Source organism: Denticeps clupeoides, chromosome 15 (assembly GCF_900700375.1).
Source record: "Denticeps clupeoides chromosome 15, fDenClu1.1, whole genome shotgun sequence".
Lineage (NCBI taxonomy): Eukaryota > Metazoa > Chordata > Actinopteri > Clupeiformes > Denticipitidae > Denticeps > Denticeps clupeoides.
In genome coordinates this window covers 17,645,324-17,669,167 of record NC_041721.1, presented here as the reverse complement: position 1 = coordinate 17,669,167, position 23,844 = coordinate 17,645,324, and the positions used below count along the sequence as shown (strand labels likewise).

At 42.3% G+C, this 23,844-nt stretch overlaps 3 protein-coding genes across 20 annotated transcripts in view; all 3 read right to left on the bottom strand.

Annotated features, from left to right (window-relative positions):
• Window positions 1-81: 81 nt before the first annotated feature.
• On the bottom strand, window positions 82-4,520 carry LOC114765027 (inosine-uridine preferring nucleoside hydrolase-like). 4 transcript variants are annotated; one of them, XM_028955071.1, is made up of 8 exons: window positions 4,373-4,519; window positions 2,827-2,880; window positions 1,924-2,012; window positions 1,345-1,532; window positions 1,083-1,262; window positions 886-997; window positions 661-797; window positions 82-497 (listed from the first exon to the last, which is right to left on the bottom strand). In XM_028955071.1, exons 4-8 carry the CDS (start codon window positions 1,522-1,524, stop codon window positions 150-152), a joined length of 957 nt encoding a protein of 318 aa, XP_028810904.1. In that variant the 5' UTR covers window positions 1,525-1,532; window positions 1,924-2,012; window positions 2,827-2,880; window positions 4,373-4,519; the 3' UTR covers window positions 82-149. The 4 variants fall into 4 exon arrangements, with proteins under 4 accessions (XP_028810904.1, XP_028810902.1, XP_028810905.1 ...); XM_028955069.1 differs by lacking the exon at window positions 2,827-2,880 and having other exon boundaries at window positions 4,373-4,520; XM_028955072.1 differs by lacking the exon at window positions 4,373-4,519 and having other exon boundaries at window positions 2,827-3,164.
• A 10,443-nt stretch (window positions 4,521-14,963) lies between these two features.
• LOC114765138 (speckle-type POZ protein-like) lies at window positions 14,964-18,290 on the bottom strand. The gene is made up of 9 exons (XM_028955224.1): window positions 18,196-18,290; window positions 16,964-17,241; window positions 16,710-16,861; window positions 16,476-16,603; window positions 16,134-16,299; window positions 15,979-16,034; window positions 15,672-15,794; window positions 15,422-15,564; window positions 14,964-15,104 (listed from the first exon to the last, which is right to left on the bottom strand). The coding sequence occupies exons 2-9, from the start codon at window positions 17,095-17,097 to the stop codon at window positions 14,972-14,974; spliced, it is 1,035 nt and encodes a 344-aa protein (XP_028811057.1). The 5' UTR covers window positions 17,098-17,241; window positions 18,196-18,290; the 3' UTR covers window positions 14,964-14,971.
• A 601-nt stretch (window positions 18,291-18,891) lies between these two features.
• inpp4ab (inositol polyphosphate-4-phosphatase type I Ab) overlaps window positions 18,892-23,844 on the bottom strand; it is a 38,464-nt gene continuing 33,511 nt past the window's right edge. For 7 of the 15 annotated variants that reach the window (XM_028954564.1, XM_028954569.1, XM_028954571.1 and 4 more), the window contains one exon: window positions 22,628-22,808. In XM_028954564.1, the coding sequence (XP_028810397.1) occupies window positions 22,628-22,808 (181 nt within the window). Of the gene's footprint in view, window positions 22,809-23,844 lie in introns of all 15 variants that reach the window. The other 8 variants (XM_028954572.1, XM_028954573.1, XM_028954575.1 and 5 more) reach the window with 3 other exon arrangements.

Here is a 23,844-nt window from a genome sequence, read left to right as displayed (position 1 = left end):
ATACATAAAAATGCATTCAAGTAATTGATTACACCATTATTCATAGACAACGTTTAATCAACAATGACTGAAATACACAAGTTCATCAAACTATTATTTTTATTAGTAAAAATGAACTAAGGGACTAAATCAGTTCCTTGACTCTTTGGTTACTTAAGAGCATTCATCAACATCCTCTTAAACATCTCCAGGTCTACTTTCTTCATGATATGAACTTTGTGTTTATTTTGGAGGACATCAAGCGTGTCCAGAACCATCATTCCACGGGTGTGTGTCCCTGTAAGCTCCACGGTAACAGCTATGTGGTCACTTTCTGTCATAAATGACTCATCAATGGCTGCGGCCACAGCATAGGAGTCACAGGACATGAAGCCCATACCATCCACCATCTCCTTCTGATATCGCTCATTGTAAGAAACGTCCATGGAGTGCTTGAAGATTTTTTTCATAAAACGAGCCTTCTCAGAGTCTTGAGATAGCCAGCCATCACAGAAGCCCTGTAAATGGGGAATAGAACATTGAACAACAATGAATGTTGCTACCTGAATTCAGCCAGTTGGGAGAGTTTTTCACCTTTTGTCACAGATCTTCAAAAGGTTTTATTTTCTTGACTGATTATAGCAATAGCTATAAGTATGAAACTGGAAAATAAATACGTACCCATGGTAACTTGTTGCGGCAGGTAAACTCCCATGTGGCAATGTAGGTAGGACACTTATAGCTGTTCAGCACAATATAAGCGGCCTCAGGATCAGAGGCGAAGTTGAACTCTGCACACACTGTAGTGTTCCCTCGTGCTGCAAGCGCACAGGCAATTATTCAATGATTTATTAAAGAAAAAGTGTGATTGCATTACAGTTCCCATAAGAGGACAAACACACTCACACTCAGTGTTGCCTCCCATGATGTACAGGCCTTTAAGCTTCTGAGGGAACGTGGGGTCTATCCTCGCTGCCAAAGCCAGGTTTGTTAGAGGACCTGTAGCTACAAGGGATACCTAAAGCAAGCAAGCAAAAAAATACACATTCTACATGCCCTTGATGAGGAAACCTCAGATAACAGCATTTTGTTGGTCCTGTTACCTCTCCTGGGTGCTCACTGACAATCCTGGTCATGGCTGCCACAGCTCCCTCCTTCTGTACCAGTTCCAGGCCCGGTGCCATGGGATCAGGGGCGTCCCCCAAGCCATCTTTTCCATGAAAACCTTCTGAAGACAGGCTACCACCCAGGAGAGGCTCAGAAGCTCCACGGAACACTGATATCTAAACCAACACACATGTTTCATGTACAATTGTCTGTATAAATGTACTTTTTTTCGTGAATGAACGACAGAGTGTGATGTACCTCCATACGCTGGCAGACTTTGAGGACCCGCAGTGTATTTTTGCAGATGTTGTCCACTGAGGTGTTTCCTTGCACGCAGGTTATGCCCAGGATTTGTACATCTGGAACAGCCAATGCCATCATGATAGCCTGGGCATCATCTACCCCGCAGTCCACGTCCAATATCAGCTTTTTCGCCATCTGCTCTTCTATTGGAAAATGTGTCCATATATAATCACTACAGGAGGCCATTTTACTAATTTGAATATTTATCATTGACTAATATTCATAGTGGATGACAAAGCACACATTTAAACACATATCAGGTGTCTCCCAGCATACCACTAGAAGAGTACCACAGTTCTTGACTCCTGAAAAGCGGCCCAGAGTTTCATGTTCGTCTCGTGTAATGTTCTCTGATCGTGTTCACCTGGTGTATATTTATATAATTGTATAAAACTATCCTGTTCGTGTTGGGTCATTACGTGTTAATGTTCCCTTGTCGTGTGCAGTTTGTATTAAACCCCTGTCGTGTGAAGTTGTGCGTATGAGTCCTCCTTCATCGCCATGTCCAGCCCAACGTGACAGAAATATATTTACCGTGCTTTGGGTAAAGGGTTGAAAAGTGCAGGGTGCCTCTGTTCCTCAGTAATTTTGCAAATGGAGAACTTCCACGGACAGTAACGTAGCTAGTCAAAAACAACACAGACAAACTCAATCAGTGGGTCATTACACTTCATTCACTCCAGGCACTGATGAAAAAGCCATTGCTCCACTTTCTCTGCCACTCTAACCTCACCCTCATGCTATAGGAAGCTCTCCTTGCTGTGAGTAATTTTACTAGCAGACCCTTGGAGAACTGCATACAGTAAGAACTGGAATATGGTCACAGCTCCACTGAGATGTCATGCAATTCATAAAATGTTTCATACAGAAAAAGTTGCTCAGTATCTCAAGGGGTCTCTCATTTCATACACTATTGCATATTCAGTGTTTTTGCAAACGGTCCTGTAATAAACTTGCACTATAAATAAATGTATATATAAATACTAGAAACCTGAGTAATTTATCATTCATTCATTCATTCATTCATTCATTCATTCATAAATGTAGACAAGCAAAATGAAACCATTACAGCAATGAGACCCTACAGCAGGTAGTGAGGACAGCTGAGAAGATCATCAGAGTCTCTGTTCCCTCCATTAAGGGCATTTACCACACACGCTGCATCAGGAAAGCCACCAGCATTGGGAAAGACTCTACACACCCCTCACATGCACTCTTCACCCTCCTACCATCTGGAAAAAGGTACCAAAGCATTCGGGCCCTCACTGCCAGACTCTGGAACAGCTTCATCCCACAGGCCATCAGACACCTGAACACTCAGGGACTTTCCAACTCTGGACTGACACACTGTTCCATCCCGTGGTCATGTGATGTGTGGTCTGTTTTCACTGACTTGTTTGTAGGAGGAGCCTGTAATTTATGGAACTCCTCCCATACCTGACTCTGATTTGCTCCCATCGGAGTGAGGCTGTTAAAGATGGCGTGGGTCTCCTGCGAGGAGAGGAAAGAGGAGAGAGGGGAAATACAGCAGACAGATGCCCTGCTCACAGTAGTTACCCTGTGATTTTTCAAATTGTTCTCTTTCTAATTGTTCACGTTCCTGACCTAGACCAGGACGTTACACACACAACCTCTGTTATATTGAGTAATATTAACTGTCCGCAATATTATCTATGACATTTATGGCATTTATCAGACGCCCTTATCCAGAGCGACAGTATTTACAGGGACAGTCCCCCCTCGGAGCAACTTAGGGTTAAGTGTCTTGCTCAGGGACACAATGGTAGTAAGCGGGATTTGAACCCGGGTCTTCTGGTTCATAGGCGAGTGTGTTACCCACTAGGCTACTACCACCCTTGAATGCACTATTCCATTTTGCACAGCAGTACTTGAACTATTTTTACTTTGCACATTTATAATTCATTTCACTAGTTTTGCGCTGTCTACATATTTTTGGTTAAATGCTACTCTTGCACGGCCTGTGTCCCCTGTTTGCACTTTATGCAGCCCAGTTTGTCTTTGTCGCACATGTGGACTTTGTGTCAGTATGTGACGTTGTTTAAATTTTACACCAGGTTAAAAATGTATCACCAGGTTCCAGAGAAACGTTATTCCGTTTCACTATGTAATGACAATAAAGTTTCAACTTCAACTTATAAAACATAGCATATAATATGCTGCCTGGATTTAAATAAGCAAATAAAGCAACTAAGGAGATAAAAATATGGTTAGGGTTATTAAAATCTGAAAGAACTGTGGGGAACCCCTTATCTCAGTGGACCATGATCATTGACCTTGGAAGTCAAATCCAAGAAAAGGGACATCTCGACAGAAGATTGCAGGACTGTGTCTAAGCAGCTGTGTAGCTGTAAGAAACCCCCTTTTAAGTGAAGGCAATAAAATAAAGTTTGGACTTTTGAACAATGGAAAAGGTGTGGTCTGATGAGTCTAAACTTTGTTGCAGAGTGTTTTGTGCATAACAGTCCCTACTGTACAGGCCTGTGGAGGCAGTATTATGGGTCTGGAAATTGAATGAATATATATTTAACAACCTTTCATTTCAATGGGTTTCTTTTCTGTATTCCAAGAAGGAAATGCCAGGATTTATCTGTGAAAGAATGGTTCAGGGAGCATGAAACTCTGCAAATCTTTGTGATGCGCTGGAGGCGACTACACATGGTGCCACTCTACATTCATGAACATATAAATAACTCGAGGCTGAAATAAATGTGACAGTGAATGCATGCCATAAATCAAAGCTAAATGTTTTATGTAAACTTTCACAATGAAATTAACCAGGAAGATTAACCATTTTACCAAGATATCAACAATCAAATGATTTATAATGTGTATTTTTCTTTACTGCAATCTGCCACATAAGCCACTTCAGGGCTGGCGAGGACTTACATCTTAAATTAAGATTTGCAGAACACCAAAGAGAAACTGAACACAACTGCTAATGTACCCAAAAGCAAACACTAACCTTCACCCACTTCTCCAACCGATCCACCAGCTCCAGACGCCGTTTCCAGTGTTAAAATGTACCGGAGGGGGTCAGAGCCAAGAGTCCAACAGAGTTTTGTCACGGATATAAACGCTAGATATCGCGTTAAACAGGGCTGTCTGTGGGCGTGAACGTGTCAACAGAGCCGCCATCTTGGAACGGGGTAGAGGTCCTTTTAAATGAATGAACATCCGTGTATTCCTCCCAACGTGGAAAACGGAGTTAAAGAACCATTAATCAGCAAATTTGAGAAGTGATTATTATTGTTTTGGTTTGTTACAAAAATCTGACGTATATAATATTGTCATGGACATAAACGCTAGATTTCGCGTTAAAGAGGGCTGTCTGTGGGCGTGTAGGTGTCAACAGAGCCGCCATCTTAGAACGGGGTAGCACTACTTTTAAATGAATGAACGTTCTGTATTCCTCCCAACGTGGAAAACAGAATTAAAGAACCGTTAATCAGCAAATTTGAGAAGTGATTATTATTGTTTTGGTTTATTACAAATGTCAGACATGTATTTAGGACCGAGCCGCAAATAAAATGCTAAAGAAGTGTTTTTTTGTTAACAAACCCTTGTTTAATGTAATGGGCATATACAGTCATGGCCAAAAGTTTTGAGAATGACACAAATACTGGTTTTCATCAGTTTGCTGCTTATACTTTTATTATGGCAATTTGCATAAACTGCAGAATGTTATGAAGAGTGATCAGATGAATTGCATTGAAAATGAACTTAATCCCCAGAGGTGGAAAGTATAAAATTACATTTACTCACGTTACTGTAATTGAATAAGTTGTTATTTATTAAGTTGTTTTTAAAATATGTCATTTTACTTTTACTCACTTACATTTTTACCCAAGTATTGTACTTAACTACATATTAAAACCTTCCATTACTGAGTGAAAAATCCGCTTGAACTGAAAGGAAATGGCATATTTCTCAGACAGCAGCACCTCACCATGAAACAAGGCGTCTCCTCTGGGTCCTAGTGCCAGTCAAGTATCAGATGAGTTATCGCTTCAAGCATCACTTCAAGCAAAGAATAAGTCATATTTTGTTTTAATGTTTTAACAAATGTACAATTAGTTTGACACAAATGACAACTTGACTGCTGTTGGATAATGTTGCCCAGATGATTAGCATCAGCTTTTCAATGCTGAGTGTCTGTAGCCTAAACTTTTACAGCCTGCAGCCTGAAAGCATGCAGTAGTAAGTAGAATAGCCTATACAGTGCAAACGCAATGCCTGGCATTCATACCAAAGACCAGAAAGTTTTCTTTCTCCGATTTGTTGAGAGTCCTTCAGGTGGCTTTTGGCAAATTCCAGGCGGGCTGCCATGTGCCTTTTTTCTAAGGAGTGTTTTTTTCTGTCTGGCCACTCTACCATACAGGCCTGATTGGTTGATTTATGCAGAAATGGTTGTCCTTCTAGAAGGTTCTCCTCTGTCCACTCTGACAGAGTGACCATTGGGTTCTTAGTCACCTCCCTGACTATGACCTTCTTCCTCGGCCGCCTAGTTTAGGTGGCGGGGTAGAGTCCTGGTGATTTTGAACTTCTTCCACTTATGGATGATGAAGGCCACTGTGCTCATTGGGACCTTCAAAGTCTAGAGACAATTCCTTTAACTTCTTGCTTGGTTTGTGCTCTGTCATGAACTGTAAACTGTGGGACCTTATATAGACAGATGTGTGTCTTTTCAAGTCATGTAAAATCAAGTGTTTTCTCGAGAGGCACAGAAATATGCTGTGCGCGAACCTGTGCAATTTCCTTTGTTGTGGAAAATAAAAATTTCAATAACCCAACTCGGTGAGAAAAAAGTTTATTGAGAGCCTCTGCTGAGCATCAGAAAAACGCTGTCTCACTAAGGTACACACATGTATTTATTTATCACCCCTACCCTCTTTCTGTGGCCAGCTTGCAGAGCTGGGACAAAACCCTGATAAGCATGTTTTGCCATTCTGTTTTTTACTAAAGCAGAAGATTAAGCTGTCCTTCCAAAAGCACAAACGGATTCCTGCAAATCCTAAATCAAAATACACCTTTGTACGTGCATTGAAAAAGCACAGAAAAAAAATGCAATTTGTTGTTATACTCTAATAAAATCCCATAAAATTTTCCATTACACCTTTCAGTTCTGGCGGATTGTCCTCTGCTTTTAACCATCACCCTTAGTGAGCAGTGGGGACAGTGCTTTGCTCACCTCAGTGGCACTTTGACAGGCCATGATTCAAACCGGCAACCTTCTGATTATGGGGCCACTTCCCTACCTGCTAGGCCACCACTGCCCCACACCATGCATCAAGTCTTCTCTGACAATGAGCAGTGGTTTGTCCTGCAACACAATAATTTGCACAAATTTGGCAAACTCTGGAAGTCCTGAACATTCTCCATGAGCAATTACCATATACCATATCTGTATGTGAAGCCTTTAAATGTTACTTTCTTGGCCAATCACACATGACAGTGGTGGCCTGGCGGGGCAGCAGTGGCCTGGCCTTTAAGGAAGCGGCCCTGTAATCGGAAGGTTTCCGGTTCTAATCCTGATCCGCCAAGGTGCCACTGAGGTGCCACTGAGCAAAGCACCGTCCCCACACACTGCTCCCCAGGCGACTGTCATGTCTGCCCACTGCTCACTCAGGTTGATGGGTTAAATGCAGAGGACAAATTTCATTGTGTGCACCATGTGCTGCACTGCTGTGTATCACAAGTGACATTCACTTCACTTTCACTTTCACCTCCAGGTTTGCGTGTTTCCATTGTACAGTGAGTGATATGTCTTCATTAAGAACATCAATGGGAAGATTAGAAACACGTGATACTTCCAATCTTGGTGTAAGCTGCTCTTGATGATATGCCACATGAAACTGATGTCTTTGTGCCAACGATACGAGCACATTCTTGAAGTATTTGGTGTGATGCACAGCTATTTTTAAAGAAGCCATGCTTAGCTTCGAATCGCATTGTCCACAGAGCAACCAGAGGGCCACATTTCTAAATTAGGTCAGGGTAATGGTCCAAGTATTGGTGTTTGGGCAAAAGTTTAGTCTCAGGAAAAAACTCTTGAAATCTGATTTTATGTTCAGATATCTTGAAGGCCAGATATGCTATAGAAGCTTTGGTGTGTGAAGGAGTGACAACAAGATCTCTCTTGCCATGCAGGTTCATTAGCAGGCACTTTGTCTCCAATCAAAAAAGGCTCCAATTTTCATGGGCATTACCCCCTACTGTTCTTCTTGCAGAAAATGTGAGCGCAACAGTATGTGGACAATTTGTCTTGTCATTTTGTTCCAAAGTGAAATATGAAAAGACTCTCAAGCACAAAGCTATCTCAAAAGTGACTCAAAGAGATTATCAGCCGGGAATCCTGTGTAAACTTTGAAGTGATCATTTTTCTGAAAACACATCCCCCCTTCACACCCCTTTCAATGGTGAGGCAAGTCACTGTCTTTTGTAAACTTAAGATGAGCAGAATGTTGTTCTTCAGTTCTGATGCAGAATGTTTCAGCTCTAATTTCTTGGTCTGGTATTCTTCTTTCTCTGCTGTATAAAATCTGCAGGCATATTTTCCAGAGAAATGTTCCACAAATCCGGCAATACTGTGAGCACTAAGATTGTCAGCAACAATTCAATAAATGGTGCGCTTCACAATCTTTAGGTTTTTCAATGGAAAGTCCATGTCTCTCCAATATGTCATCAATCAATGGTTCCAGCACTTTGTCATACCAAAAACTCTTAACATCACTGCTTTTGATTAAATCAGCTAAATTTATAGCAGACAGGGATGACTAATATGCTTCATCTAATTCACACCAACAAGACAAGTATCAAGTATAGATCAAGTATAACACCTTCTTTGGAGTAATGACATGCCTTGTGCACTTTTTAAAAAATGATTCTGCACAGGTAATTACTTATTATGTACCATGTTATACAACATTAATTGAACATTTGATATAATGTACATTTTGTATGTCAGTAATTCATTTCACTGATAATTTTAAATAATTTTTTGTAATAACTAAGGTTTTGCCTGCAACCTCCCTCTCCTCTCTTATTATTTTTTTGTGTGAGCTATTCCACTTCAGTGCTGTATGTACAGAGATGTGCTCTGCAATGCTCTAAAATTTTACACATTCTTATGTATGAAGACAATTATCTTGAATTTGTTGTCTTTTATGTGTACCTTGACATGCCAAAGATGAGGAGATGGTGGTGCCTCACCCTGATGAACACCGGTATGGAAAAGTATGTATTAAAGGCAGAGTAGTTAATACTGAGATGTGTCTTTTTAAATTTGCTTTCTGTATTATCTAACAGTGTTTGATCAGAGGTAGACGTTTGGATGATCATAAGCAAGGAGGCTGAATCGGTAAGAACCTGTAGGATACAGGACTGTGATGCTCTCACTGACCACATTATAACATATAAAAGGGAGCAGAGGCTCATTTGCTTGAGTTTTCTCTGTTTGCTCTGCGTGTGTAATATTTGAAAGACTGGCTATGTTTTTATATTTTTAGAACGTCATTGGAGGAAAGGTTTCCTCTATGTCTCTCAGGAGAGGGTGTGCTAGAAACCTATGAGTACCTACTCTCACTCCTTAATAGTGCTTTTCTCTAATGTAAGCCATATTCTAAAGACTTACTTACTATTTAACAAAAAATATCCCTAACTGTAAATTTAAACTTGGGTTAGTGGGTTAGTTCATAACATGTGCAGTTGTACATGTGCATGGTTTTGGAGAAGAAGAGATGAGAGCTGTATTCATACATGTACCAGCACTCGATTAAATGTAGAAAGGGTTGAATGTAAAGTTACATAGAATCATTAAAGCAAGAAAGAAGAGTTTGATTACAACATAATTTGGGGAATGAGCAAAGTTTTATGAAATGAAAAAATATTTCTCATGTTTCTCTTCCGCACGCTGCACTCCAGTCGCACTCAGGTCCTGCTGCGGGGCCTCGCCTTGGTTCTCTATGCATGGGGTGAGGTCAGGGGATGGAGTGCTCTCAGTCCGTTCTACATGAGGGTGGTAAGGGGCCATCCGATCCTGATGTAGGACCACAGCTTTTCTCGTGTCCGGGCTGACTCACCCGGTACACAACGTCTGAGATCTTTTGCAGCACCTGTCCTGACCCTCGCCAGTGACTGGCCAATTTTGGCGTCTGCCCCTTTTTCCAGGAGGGGCTGTAAACCCAAACCTGATCACCAGGTACAAAGTCCCTGCCGCAGCTCTGCGAGTCGTAAGCTCTTTTTGCTTCAGTGTAGCTGCCCCCTGGTGTTGTCGTGAAGTGGCCCAGTGTGCTCTGATCCGGGACCACATACGCTTCTGGCCACTTTGTAAACTAATCCATGGTGACAAGAATGTAGCGGTTTCCGGCATCAGTCTGTAGAAAATGGCCCTAAGATGTCCTCCCCCACTCGTTCCATGGGCATGCCCATGATGTAGGACTGCATAGGGGCGTGCGAGCACCCACTTGGTCCCTTACAGGCATTACATGTGTGTACAAATAGTTCAGTGTCCCGCCGGCAGCCTGGCCAATAAAAACGGTCTCGTAGCCTCCTCACCATCTTGGCCACGCCAAAATGCACAGCCCCAGTGTGCCCATGTATCATTTTGAGCACGAGTCGTTCTGAGACCTTGGGGCACCACCAATGGCCCGGTAATTCATTGGTTCAACGTTGAAATAATAATCTATTTTGGATCTCTAGGGACTCGAACTGGGAGTGCAGCACCTTGGTCTTGGCGCACCAGTCCAGTTTCTGCTCTTTAATGTCTTTAAAGTCTTTAATAAACTGCTGGTAGTACGACACGAGACCCAAAAAACTGCGCAGCTCGGCCACGTTGTCCGGGGTCGGCCTGTCTCGTACGGCGGCCGCCTTGGCTGGCTCCGTCATTACCCCCTCTCCACTCACTACATGGCCCAAGAATTCAGTTTGTGTCCGTAGGAGGGAGCATTTCGCGGGATTGAACCGCGGGATTGAACACTTCCTTCAGCCTCCTCGAAGGTGGGAGCATGCACTAATATGTCGTCCAAGGAGACACTACATTTATTCCGAGGGATGTCCGCTAGCATGTGCTCCATCACCTGCTCGAATGTTGCACAACCCGAACAGCATCACTGTGAACTCCCACAGTCCCTGGCCTACCGTGAAAGCCATTTTCGGTTGGGCCTCCGGGGTCAGCTCTACCTGCCAGTATCCACTCTGCAGGTCGAGGGAGCCGAACCACCGTGATCTGGTCACATAGTCCAGGGTGTCATCTATGCGCGGGAGTTAGTAGGAGTCTTTGTGCGTCACCGCATTGAGGCGGTGGTAATCCACGCAGAACCGCCAGGAGTTGTCCTTCTTTTTCACGAGGTCCGCGGGCGCCGCCCATGGGCTGTCCAATGGTTGGATAACAACGGCTGCCGCCAGCTCATGAATTTTCTGCTCCGACGCTTGGCCAACGGCATCTGATAGGGTGCTGAACCCATTTGGTGCGACCACAATACTCGTCACATGCCGCAAAAAGGTGTATGTTTGGTGTCAGCAGGTCCTGCAGCTGCTGCCGCTGTTCGGGCATGAGGTGCGTGCTGCTCCGCTGCTGTAGCTCATCCACTGCATCCAGAGTGTGCCCTTCCTCACCACAGCGATAGCAAGGGTCCCGCCCCAGTCAGGGGTGGCGTCCCACCTGTGCAGAAGCTCGTACCATCCCCTCATCCTGTGTCTCACGTCGTTGTCCACCCAGCAGGCGCGGCTGGGCCTACCGGGTTGTCCAAAACGCCGCTCCAGTGCATTGAGGCAGGAGTAGTCGCGCTGCGCCCACTCCGGTAGGTCGAGCAGAACTTTGAGTGCCTCCCACTCGAGGACGCCCCATCGGGCCGACCAGGTAGGGCATAAAGCTCGGCATCCTGGTCTAACCCGATCTGGACTTCTTCCATTTCCTTCAGTGGCATGGCTGGCGATCCCACTTCTGACACCAATGTGACGAGCCAGGAAAGGAGAAGTCGGCTCCATCATGAGGGTTTCGGAATAACGCTTTTTATTGAACAGAAGCCAGTAGGTGGCTTTACCCATAACATGGTTAACTATTTACAGTCCCCGGCTGCACCCGTCCTGTCGGCGCCCGCAAGGCATGCTGGTCCCAACTCATGGCCGGCCTCCACCACCACAATATCTATTATATAAATAGTGCTGAAACCAAACTATATAGTGGTCAGACTGTTTGAAATTAAACCCATATGATCAGAAAAACACCCGAACTGTATAAATGCATAAAGGTAAGCAGATAATGATAAATGTGTTATAAACAATATAATCACATAATGCCTGTAATCATACAATACAGGCCTGTATTAACAAAAAGTGCAGGCCTGGCCTCCACAGTCACCCCTGAGATGTTTAGCATGAAGGCAAACGGGCCAACAAGTGCTAAAAACCTCTGGGAACTCAAAACTGCTGGAAAAGCATTTCAGGTGACGACCTCTTGAAGCTCATCGAGAGAATGCCAAGAGTGTGCAAAGCAGTAATCAGAGCAAAGGGTGGCTATTTTGAAAAAAATAGAATATAAAACATGTTTTTAGTTATTTATTTATTTTTGTTAAGTACATAACTCCACATGAATTCATTCAAAGTTTTGATACCTTCAGTGAGAATCTACCAATGTAAATGGTCATGAAAATAAAGAAAACACATTGAATGAGAAGGTGTGTCCAAACTTTTCGCCCCCTGCAGACTGTCTTCTCATCACTCCGACATTTCACATTTCCTCACTGAAATTTCCTGCTGGATTGCAAATGCCGTTGGGTGTGGTGTGTATTCACGTGTTTGTAAAATAAAGGTGAGATTAATCTCCCCACTTCAACGATGCCAGTAACGCCTATAAATGTAGCAACACATTTGGCACAAATAAACATCAGATTTATTAAAAGATGACATCGTGTTCAGCATATGCAAAAAGAAATTTCAATTTCCATTTATTAAAACTGAATTTAACGTAATTAATGATATTAAAATGTTTTAAAGCAGCGAACATTGTCACCATATTAAATAAACAGAAGGAAATCTGACATCAAAGTAAACATCCAGCACCACAGTGGATCTTCAGCCAGACCATTCTAAAAAAAAAAACAGAAAAAAAACGTTAGAGTTAGTAACTCTAACTCACTGGCAGGAGTTGGCTCCAATCATTCACTTCAAAGAGCCAGCTTCAAGAGCCATTTTGTTAGTGACTGACATATAACTAAAGTAGAAATATAATGACTAGTTGATGCACCTAATGACCAGTTTGGTGCAACTAAAGTTGATTAGATTTTTTTTTGGCTGCATACCAACATGCAGGCCATACCTGTTAATAACACAGGGACAAACACAAAAATCTGTTCTGAACCCAGAATCCGGTTCTAGCCCCTTCCGGACCGGATACTGACATTTATTCTAGAGGTTGTACAAGCTACTCACAGGAATTAAATCAAATTTTTCTAATTTTAATTCAAATTTTATTTGTCATGTACACAGTCATACATAGTATGATATGCAGTGAATTGCTTGGAAATTAAATGTAAATGAAATGCTTGATTTATGTGTTGAACCAATAATACACTCCTCCTCGAACCGTCACCTTATCATGGTGGAGTTTGAGAGCCTAATGATCCTAGGAGTTATGTTGTCTGGGGCACTTGGTGCCCCTGGTAGGGTCTCCCATGACAAATTGGTCTTAGGTAAAGGGTGAGAAGGGTTCAGAAGATCTTTCATGGAAGGAACAACAAAGAGTCAGTGTACCCGGCCCAGAGTGTTACCGGGATCCCACCCTAGAGCCAGGCCTGGGCTTGGGGCCTGTGAGCGAGTGCCTGGTGGCCGGGCTTCCGCCCATGGGTCCCGGTTGGGCCCCGCCCGAACTGGATACATGGACTCATCCAGCTGTGGACTGGACCTTCTTCAGGTCCTGCCAGAGGAGCTGGTGGAGGTGGTTGGGGAGAGGGCTGTCTGGGATTCCCTACTTGGGATGCTGCCCCCGCGACCCGGATAAGCGGTGGAAGACAAAGACGAAGACCAATAATACAAAAAACTGCAATAATACAAAAGAATTTTTAAAAGCAAGTTCTTCAGTAGTTTACCTTAAATAAAAATTCAACTGTACGACTTTCACCTGTTTCAACTATGTTGAGGGCAAACCAGTACACCCTGGCCAGGATTTGAACCTGGTACGTTCACCAAGAAGGTGAATGTGTTACCATACACCACCAGGGTTTGGGGTTGGTTTGCCAATTCATACTGGTTCACATAACAACCAGTGGCTTGACTAAATTTAACTGCCAAATTAAACTACTTACAAGTGACAGATTTCAAACAACAAAAGGAAGTTCATGAACAAACTTCGATTTTGGCTTGGAAAACAATGAAAGGTGAAAAGACAAAGTAAAAAGTAAAAGAGGATGAAAGGATGAAGAGGAAGAGTGAAATCATTGTTGAATTAGTTTATTTTGTGGAATTGGTAAAATATATATATATATATAAAAAAAATGGGTCATGGGCATGATGTCAACTGCAAATTGGTGACGTTTGGAGCATGTTAAAAAATGTGCATGTTAGCAAGCTAACGGGGTGTGGCCACAATGTGTCACATAAAATTTGGTGATGTTTGGGGCATGTTTAAAAATGATCATGTTAGTATATAAAAAATGCCAAGAGGGCATGGCCATAATGAGTCACTTGAAATATGGTGATGCTTGGAACATGCTAGCATGCTAACATCAACGTAACGTTTCGTGGATGTGCGATGAAAACTGTAGACTGGTTGCAGTGAGAAATAAAAATTTGGAATAATAATAATAATAATAAGAAACAGAAGAATAAGATTTCCAAGCCAAAATTATAATTTTAAAAATAATTTGATATTAGAAACATTTTTGGAAGTGTGTGGGAAACCGGAGTACCCGGAGAAAAACCCACATGAACACAGCGCAGCGCACGCAAACTCCATATAGAAAGAAACCAGGCCAGGACTAGAACCCAGTTTCTTTCTATAAGGCAGCAGCTTCAAGCACTGTGCTACCATGTCATTAGAACAACACACATCAACATACAGACATCATATCAATGACATTCAGTCCTGTCAATACTGTACATACTTATCAACCTAAATTCTAACCAATATAACTGTCATATAACTGAATTAAACAATGCTTAAATGCAATAAGACTACAACAACAATAAATAAATATATAGTGTGATTAAACTATTCTTAAAATAGTAACGATAATAAAATATAAAAAAAAAGTAATACTAAATACTAATAAAATGGAAATAAATCAATGTGCTACATACCTCCAGACTCCAAACAAACTGGAAATCTGGAAAGAGAATCAGAGGTTCAGTTAAAGTCTGTAGAGCAACTTAAACTGTATGTGTGTGGGTGTGCAGGAGAATGTGTTTTCTAACAATTTTGTGAAATTAAAACAGTCACAGCTGTGAACAGACAGGGTTGTGAACAAAACAAATTAAAATGTTACAATTTAATTTACAAAATATCAAATATGAAATAAATATTATAAGAAGAGCTTAAATATTTGAACACACTGAAAAAAGGGGACAATTATAAAAGCCGAAGCCGTTTGGCTGGTGATTGCCCAGCAGAGAACACAGAGCGATTCAGCTCTCCAACGAGGTGCGGATGATCTCTCTGTAAGATCTTCCATCCAGGTGTCCTCATGATGTTCAAAGTATGGCTAAAACAAAAAGGAAAGAAAAGGGTTATTTGTCACTTTAAACTTACCTCTGTTGCACTACATGGGTTTGCACTCTCCACCATGTGCCCTTATTTGTATATGGTGTTTTTAAAATTGTATATTGTGTTTTTTAAAATTGTATTTATACCTTTGTATTCAATGTTACTGTTTTGTATTTAATGTTATTGTATGGGTCTGAGAGTAACGTAATTTCAATTCTCTGCATGTCCTGTACATGTGGCAGAATTGACAATAAAGCTGACTTTGACTTTGACTTGAACAGTCCAGAGTAAATGAGCTGTGGAACCCTCACCCACCTGTTGATGAAGTTGATGGCCTCGTCCTTCAGATCCGGGGTCAAGTGGAGGTCTGTGAATATGAGGATCTCGGCAGCATTCTCCACCGTGAGACTGCTACACAAAGCTTCCTCACACATCCTCTTCAGCCGCTCAAGAAGATACTGGGAGGGAGAAAAAAGAATGTCTGAGATCCTGCTGACTGAGTATGTGCTGAGGAGCATTAGTGTGTGTGTGTGTGTGTGTGTGTGTGTGTGTGAGCATTAGCTACCATGTCTGCTGCTACTAAGAGCTCAGCGGCCACGTCCTGTAGGTTAGGTGCCTTGCCGGAGTAGATGAAGGTGAGCAGTTCTTTAAGCACCTCTGGCTCCATCTCATGGATCTCCACACGGTTCTAGAGGGGAAAGCAGAGCTGAGATGAGTTCAGTTCTAGACAATGACATTAAGAGAGAAGCCGGAGTTTAGACTGCTCCTGTTAAACCACACAGAATGAGTCTTATAAATCTTTCTTTTCTGCTTTAATGTGCAACATATTGGGGATTACAGGACAAGGGCTAAGATGAAGGATAGAGACTTACGGTCTGACGCTCCATCATGTCGTGCGTGAACATGGCCCTGAATACTGGACAGCGAGCTGCAGAGGTAGAGAAAGAGAAGGAGCAACGTTAGATCGCCTGAACATCGTCGCTTCCACCAATCACTGTTGCTGTTTCTGCACATGTGAGCATGGTACCTGCTAGGATGGCTTTGTGGGCCTGGAACTCCTGTCCCGCCACAAACAAAGAGCAGTCTGGGAACAGGGACTGGTCCCACAGGTCGCCAAGCTCATCAGCCATGCTATACTCAGGCATCTTCACCTGCGGATGCTGGGTGTTCTTGGACCTACACAACACTTGGATCTACAACAAGCCAACACAGCAGTTACTACACTTCACTCAGCTACAACATCCACACACACACAACGGAGGTGGTGCACAACAACGCTGTCAGCGTCCAATAAAAGACGCCATTACTGACACATCTGACAGTCTAATGTTCACAATGTAGTCAGTGTGGTTATGCAGACAGAACATACTTCACAGGTCACTGTTAGGGCATCGTCCAGAAGAATTCCTGCTTCCTTGTCCATGATGTCATCCCTTCTGGCAAATTTGCTGAAACCGATGGCTTTCCCTTCCTTCATTGACATCGCTTTACCCAGCTCTGCAGAACAAAAGCACACAAGTAGGCCATGTGAGTTCAGTGAAACACGTGCACAAACACTTTGTGTTCTTCAGTTTCACTATTTTGAATCTCCAGACAGACTCACCTTTGGAAATGGACTCCTCTCCCTCCCTGTTGAGAATGGCCATCCTGCCATTGACACGGATACCTCTCGGTGGACCATGGACCAGACTGAAGTAGAGAGACATGTATTGGTCATCCTGGCTTCTCACAGCACTCGAGTACAAGACCATGGCCCTGACAAGACAGAGACAGAAGAAAGACAGTGTGAGAAAGGAACCGCCATTCAGAGCACCAGCAGCCAGAGCCTCGTGCAGCAGTCCAGGACGCCACACCTACCATTTCAACTTTCCACTCTTATTGGTGAAGGTCGCGCTCTGCACATAGCCATCAGCAACGCTGAAGTTAGTGATGGTCCAGGTCAGTGAAAACTTCTTAGCTTTGCAATGTGTGTAGCAGCGGACGCTGGTCATCTCTGCTGCTGGATTAGGAATCTTCTCTTCTCTGGAAAACTCCTCCTCCCTGATGAATCCCTCTTCTATGGAAATCTCCTCTTCCTTTCTCTCTGGAACCTTTCTTCTCTGATGAATCTAGTCTCTCTGGAATCTCTGAAATCTCTAATTATATGAAATGATAGAGAAAATAAAATGAATAATACCGATTTTTGTACAAACACATGACTGGTTAATAGTGATGAAGAGGTCTGAAATTAAAGCATAGAAGGTAGCAATCTGTTTTCAACATCTCAACATGCAACCAGACAGGGTGAGAACCATGTGACTAAAGAACATAAAGATGAATTTGTAGCGAAACTGCATCTAGAAACGCTAAACTCCTGAGCATTAAAAGTACACAGAAAACGACAGTCAGGCAACCAGACTAGGAAAGTAAATGACTTTATTCCACGAGCTGCTCACGCACTACAGTAAAACTGTAACGAATTCGCAGAAGTGACGCCATTTGCGTGAATATTCGTATGAGAGTCTGTGAGCTAAAACGATGCTACACCGATGTCGGGCCGCTGCAGTTTCTCGTCAGGGTTTTATCTGTAAATCATGGCGCCAGTCAGACAGGTTCGCTACTCACCCAACACGCCGCCACTCGGATCTGTCGCCTCGCAGCTCTGACGGTTAATTTTATGTTGTGATAAACTCCGTTACCATGACAACGACGCACGACGTGCAGCGCAGCGCGGATTGTAATAAAAACATGGAGGCGATTTTAAAAGAGGCAACTTTGGATGTTATGTTGGTAATTTGGCTTGTAAATAAAACTGCATTAAATCAGTAATAAGCAGTAACATATGCACTGAAATAACAAAAACAGTAATAAATAAACTTTTTTTTCCTCTTCACTTATTCCCGCTTTCAGACCGAACGCGGCCTGCATTGGGCACTGAAACCCGCGTTTTCTCCGGTATGTGCGTCTGAAGTGACATCCCTGAAGCCCGCGGCAAGTGGCCGTGTTACGCCCTATTTTGTGACTTTAGCGTCTCATTGCAGGCTGCTCTGCTGAGGCTGAATGCGACATCTAGAGTATGTATCCATGCGCGCACAATACGTTGTACTTACCAGAGTCCTTTTTACGTTTTTCACTCCCCTTCTTTCAATACTTTCCTCGTCATTCGGTGCATTAATCGAGAATCATGCGGCCAAGTGAGTAGTCAGAATGTACAGCTGCAGTTCTAAATTTGGTCGCAACTTGGGGGCCCTCTAGTGGCCTGGCCGTGCAGTTGCCCGCACCATAACAGTTGCCTTTTGATTAAAAAATATTTTATATTTGAAATCTTCAGAAAAGGTATATCTTAATAAAAAACAAAACACTTTGACTACCGTTTTTGAACATGGATGAGGGTATCTTATAGCAATATTAAGGGAGCACATCCTAACCCTGAGATATGACTATTGCAACACCACCACACTTGAACATGCAGGCTAATCCTGGCACACAATTTGCAGCCATAACAGCTCCAACTCTTCTGGTAAAGCTTTCCACAGGGTTTAGGAGTGTGTTTATAGGAGTTTTTGCCCAGTCTTCCAGAAGAGCAGTTGTGAGGTCAAGCCCTGTCGTTGGATGAGAAGGCCAGGCATGCAAACTCAGACTGGTCCATTGGATTGAAGGCCTCTTTTGTCCTGCTGCTACGTTCGCTTACAATACACATTTTAAATGGAATTATATTTTGCAACTTAGACAAACATTTAGTTATAGAAATCATACTGCAAACTGTTTTCTGAAAACAACCAATTAAGACACAGAAGCTTATTAAGTCATTTGGTATTTTAACTGTATTTTATTCAAAGCATACTTTACAGCAGATGCCTGGTCTATGGAGAGAACATAAAAGATATGACTCCAGTACAATATTAAGAAATAAATAAAAAGTCCAATCCAAATATTTCCAAGCATATCTCACACTATACACTATAGTATATAAAGTATAGTCATGAAAAATAAGATCTAAGAATAGCAAAAAGACTTTCAAATAATAAGATCTAAGATAATTGTTAGATGTAAGCATGTGAACCATGTTGACAGCTGTCTTGCTATAATGCTGTACTGTTGTTTAAAGCTGGACTACGCATAAGGACACACATGTTCAACTCAAGATATTTCCAAAAATGACTAACATTTTGTCTGACAAATAAATAAAAGCAGCAAATGAGCATACAACATAAAACAAAGAACGCACTGAATGATGACAAATGAAAATGCATTTAGTTGGCGACAAATCAAAGAATAACCATACTGATACATTTTTCTGTGGATGTGGGCAAATCAGTGCTGAACCAGACAAAACCAAGTCACCACAGAGGTTGGGTCCATCCTTCCTTGTATATCTGATGCAGATAGTGTAAGGGGTGCATATGGAAATATATTTTTAATCACATGGCCTCCTTCTGAGGGGTTTAGCTCAGACCACAGTGTATGTGCCTAAATGGCCGTGATTTTAATAATCCCATTTTAGTAAAACACAGATGATCACTGTCTGTCCTGTATAAAGCTCCTCCACATCAAAGGCAGCCAGTGTAAAAACAGAAGCAGTCGTGAAACCCTTATATTTATCAGATGTTCATAATACAAATAGAATCACATTGATGGACGGGTGACAATATCATGGTCACAGACAGAACAGTGCAGCAATATTTTCTTTTAGAAGAACAACAGTGACTACATGGATGCTGCACACATACTGAATCTGAAATGGTGAGAACTTTTTCATCATTTTTCCCCCGGCTGCATTCACTGCACGTCTGTAACTCAGTCAGTGCACATGTATAGTTCAGGAAGTTTAACAGTAGCACTACAGTGTGATGTATATTTTGTTTAAAGACCAGCCATTGATTGGTGGGTGTAAAAGGCATTTAGGCGTCTCAGGTCTCCACTTTCCCGTAGGTGCCCTCGGGGGGTCTGTAATGTCTGGGAAAGGCCTTGAGCTGGAGGGAGTTAAATGCATACTTGCGACATCCCACGTTCTTCACCGTGTTCTCCCGGCGGCATCCCTCACTGAGAGTACAGCAGGTAGAGGAGACAAGAGGAGAACCAGAAATAGACAGAGTGGAGGAGGAAACAAGGAAAGATAGACAAAAAGGACAAGATAAAAAGACAACAAAATGCAACAATGTTACAAGATTATGGTGCTGAACAGAATACATAATAATAATAAAAAACAAAACAAAACATGGATCATGAAAAAAAACAACAACAACAAGGAAACACAAACACCCAAATGTGAATGGGGACAGGGAGGGTGGAGCGTAGATGGAGCAATGACAGGATGGTTGGGTTGTAAGCATGGGGTTAACGCATGAGTCTGTGTGACAATAAAAAAAAAAAAAAAAAAAAGAACCACACACACAATGCATATATCGGTATCCTATCCTTCAGCACTAAAGCTCACACTTCTATTTGGCCACGATTCCATTTTCACTCTAATTTCACACTGTGAACCAAAGATCAGGAAAGAGAGAGGCAGAAAAAAAGTGTCTCATTGTTTGTATATCATAAAAAGAAATCATAGGAATAGACTTTCAACCCACGCCCACCCGAACTACCACCCTATTCAACCCCCAGCACAAACGCAGCCTGAGAAATATATTGTATAACCAGGTGTATGTAAAATAGAATCTTTAGCAAACACATGCTAACATTATCTTTTTATATACTCTGCACACAACTGAAATAATATATATATATATATATATATATATATATATATACACACACACACACACACACACACACCAGATGTCAGGGAGCAAAGAGGTAGTTATGGATCAGATTTGTTCTTAAGAATGCAATCTGGGTGGAACAGCAGAATTGACAGCTAACAGCGACCACACAAAACAGACCACGTCTAATCAGAACTCTGTGTGTGTGTGTGTGTGTGTGTGTGTAGTTGATGGGATGTAAACATTACACTGTAAAATAGTTTCTAGAATCTTTCAAACAAAAATACTCTAAAAATCCCTGCTTTTAATTCGCCTTCACATAAAAAACACATTCAAGCCAAATATGCTAATCAAAGTGCATCCAAATAATCCAGTTGCTCTGATATCTTAACACTAATAAAAATAACGAAATGCCGGTTTTATAACTACAGGAACATATGAGTGAAGATAGGATTACATAACTCATAACCATAAATGCAAAACGGGGCCAACATGCCATTAAAATATAACACAAGATAAAATAAAAAAAGGTTGTTATGATTTGCATGTTAATAAAATCTCTTCAGAACCATCAAACTATTTCTTATTATTGGAACACACTGAACACTTTCCTTCGAATTGTATATTCTGCAATTGCACGCTAAGGGAGAAGAAGTTTAATTAAAAGTGCATTTAAATACCATAAAGGTCTGAAGCCTAAATAATTAACATTTGTACAATTGTTTTCTGTGCAGAGCCTTTAGCATCTTGAACTTTTTTATGGCACCAAGAATGGGTATATTTGTAATGTGACACTTTCTTCCCCCTCACCATACATGATCTAAATAATAACACTCCATATTAAAATTTCATTAAACAACCTCTATTTGTAACCATAAATGTTTATACCTGAAACTTGCATAAAACCCTCAAGCAACCATAATTCAATTGCCCTTAAACATGACAATCTCATACACAATAAAAGTGCAAAGCTGGAATGGAAGCGGATAGCGCTCATCCTGCTATGTAGGAAGACACCCGGACCAGGTGGGACCACTGGGACGGAAACATTGCACAGGGTTCTGGAAGCAGCCACATTACTGCATCTGATGTCCAAATCTTAAAAGCCGTGCAAACCTATACTTGGCACGAACGACAAATGGAAGATGCCAAAAGCAAAGCAATACATCCCCACCCCTCAATATATACAGATGTAAATACGGATAGAAATAAAGATATATTTTTTTTTGTATCTGTATACAACCAACAACTAGGAAGCGCAACATTAGTAAATTGGAAAAAAAATAAATAATATATATATATTATTGTTAAGATCAGGTTTATAACTTAAAATGATTCTATTATATCATTTTCTAAATATTTGCAAGGTTAGAAATACAAACTAATTTACATTTACATTTGTAGAACTTAACATCATCTTAATAGTGCAAATAAGGCAAAGTTAGAGAGAAAGTAGCCACAACCACCAGCTCACATTGGGCCAGGTCCAGAGAGGTGCGACACAATGGGGCGCTTTTCCATGGCACATTCTATTACAGGGACTTACAGGACATGGAACCTTCAATTTGCATCAAGTTCGTTCCACAGCTCAAGAGGAACTGACAGGACCCTTAACCAGCAACTTTGGTATTTGAGTGGAGAACAATGGTGGGAAGAACATAGTAGTTTGTACAGAGGACAAACGTCTCAAGAGCAAGGAGGTTAAGTTTGGCTTGGAGAAAAACCTCGCCTTGAAGAAGAAAAAAGTTTAAAAGAGAGAGGTCAGACGGTCTTGCTCTCGGAAGTGTGAGGACAGAGTAGCCAGAGAATTTGGAAAGAGTGCGAGAGAAGCTCCTTAGCTGCAGCGGAGCTTGGCCAGCAGGAAGGCCACGCTCAGAAAGAGCCAGACGACCAACAGGTTGGGGCTGAGGGCCAGAAGGGGGAGAGAGTAGAGCAGGTTGGGGTCCAGCCTGAGGTCCCGAATGGGCAGCAGGCCACTCAGGTTCTTCTGGATGACCCCCTCCCTGGTCCCAATGCTGTAGAGGGAGAGGTGGAGGGAGCGATGGAAATGACACATGCACGCAACGTAAGGGGGGGACAGAGAGAAAACAGGTTCACAACACCAAAATTAAGAAGGGTAGTCAGAGGGCAGTAAAGAAGCAAAGAATGTAAAATCCAAAAAAGAAAAGTCATGTTTACATGAGAGAGAAGAGAGAAGAATGAGCACAAACACACAAAGAGACAGACAAAGAGAGAATAAAGAGGAAAATTAAGTGTCCTGTATTAGGCACTTTGGAAAATGAAGCAACTTGGAAAGATGAGCTGCAGCATCAGCATGATTGCAGGATGTAGTGATGGGTGAACATGCATCCACGCAAACATGGAGGATAAAGAGAGGGGGACCTTCATGTAAGTTTTGGAGAGAGCAGAGGAAGGGACCATGCAGTACAAGCACAGCATGCAACAGGCACAAATCAGGCCAGTAGAGGGCGGCAAGTAAGGAGGGATGGTTGACAATGGCAATTTGTAGCGTTGCCATGGCAACCACCCCATACCATAATTTCCAAATAAATAATAATAATAAAAACAAATATATATAAAGATAAAATAATCACCTTCCCTTCAAATCACCCCCCACCCCGAATAGATAAAGAGGGAGGGTCCAGAACAGGACGAGGAAGAGGAGGAGATCTGAGGAAGGCTGTGGGAAAGCCAGGAAGCAGGAGGAGGGTTTGTGAAGTGCACCAATGCCAGGAGAAAAGCCGGTAGCCACGCATGCACTTCCTGCATAGAGCTGAGGAACACCTCAACCACCAGAGTTACTCCCCAACGACCCCACTCCCGGGCGGAAGCCCAACTTCACCCTTACACTTATCCCTCTATCAGCAGGCGGGGTGAGCCGATAGAAATAAGGGATGAGATGAACTGGTATTATGGAAAAGGAGGTGGGGAGTGGTGCTCCACTGAGAGGAACCAAACATGGGCAACCAAAAACAACGCGGCTTCACAGTCCAACAAGCGGCAGACACTGCTGCAGACTGCAAAAGTTCAGTAACATTATATTCAGACTAA

Coding starts and splice junctions, on each gene's coding strand:
- LOC114765138 (XM_028955224.1), bottom strand. CDS start 17,097: ATGACCAGCGTCCGCTGCTACACACATTGCAAAGCTAAGAAGTTTTCA. Junction 16,604..16,709: donor AGAGGAGTCCATTTCCAAAG/GTGAGTCTGTCT, acceptor TTTGTTCTGCAG/AGCTGGGTAAAGCGATGTCA. Junction 15,795..15,978: donor ACATGATGGAGCGTCAGACC/GTAAGTCTCTAT, acceptor TTTCCCCTCTAG/AACCGTGTGGAGATCCATGA.
- LOC114765027 (XM_028955069.1), bottom strand. CDS start 1,524: ATGGCGAAAAAGCTGATATTGGACGTGGACTGCGGGGTAGATGATGCC. Junction 1,263..1,344: donor AAGTCTGCCAGCGTATGGAG/GTACATCACACT, acceptor GTGTTGGTTTAG/ATATCAGTGTTCCGTGGAGC. Junction 998..1,082: donor TCAGTGAGCACCCAGGAGAG/GTAACAGGACCA, acceptor TGCTTGCTTTAG/GTATCCCTTGTAGCTACAGG.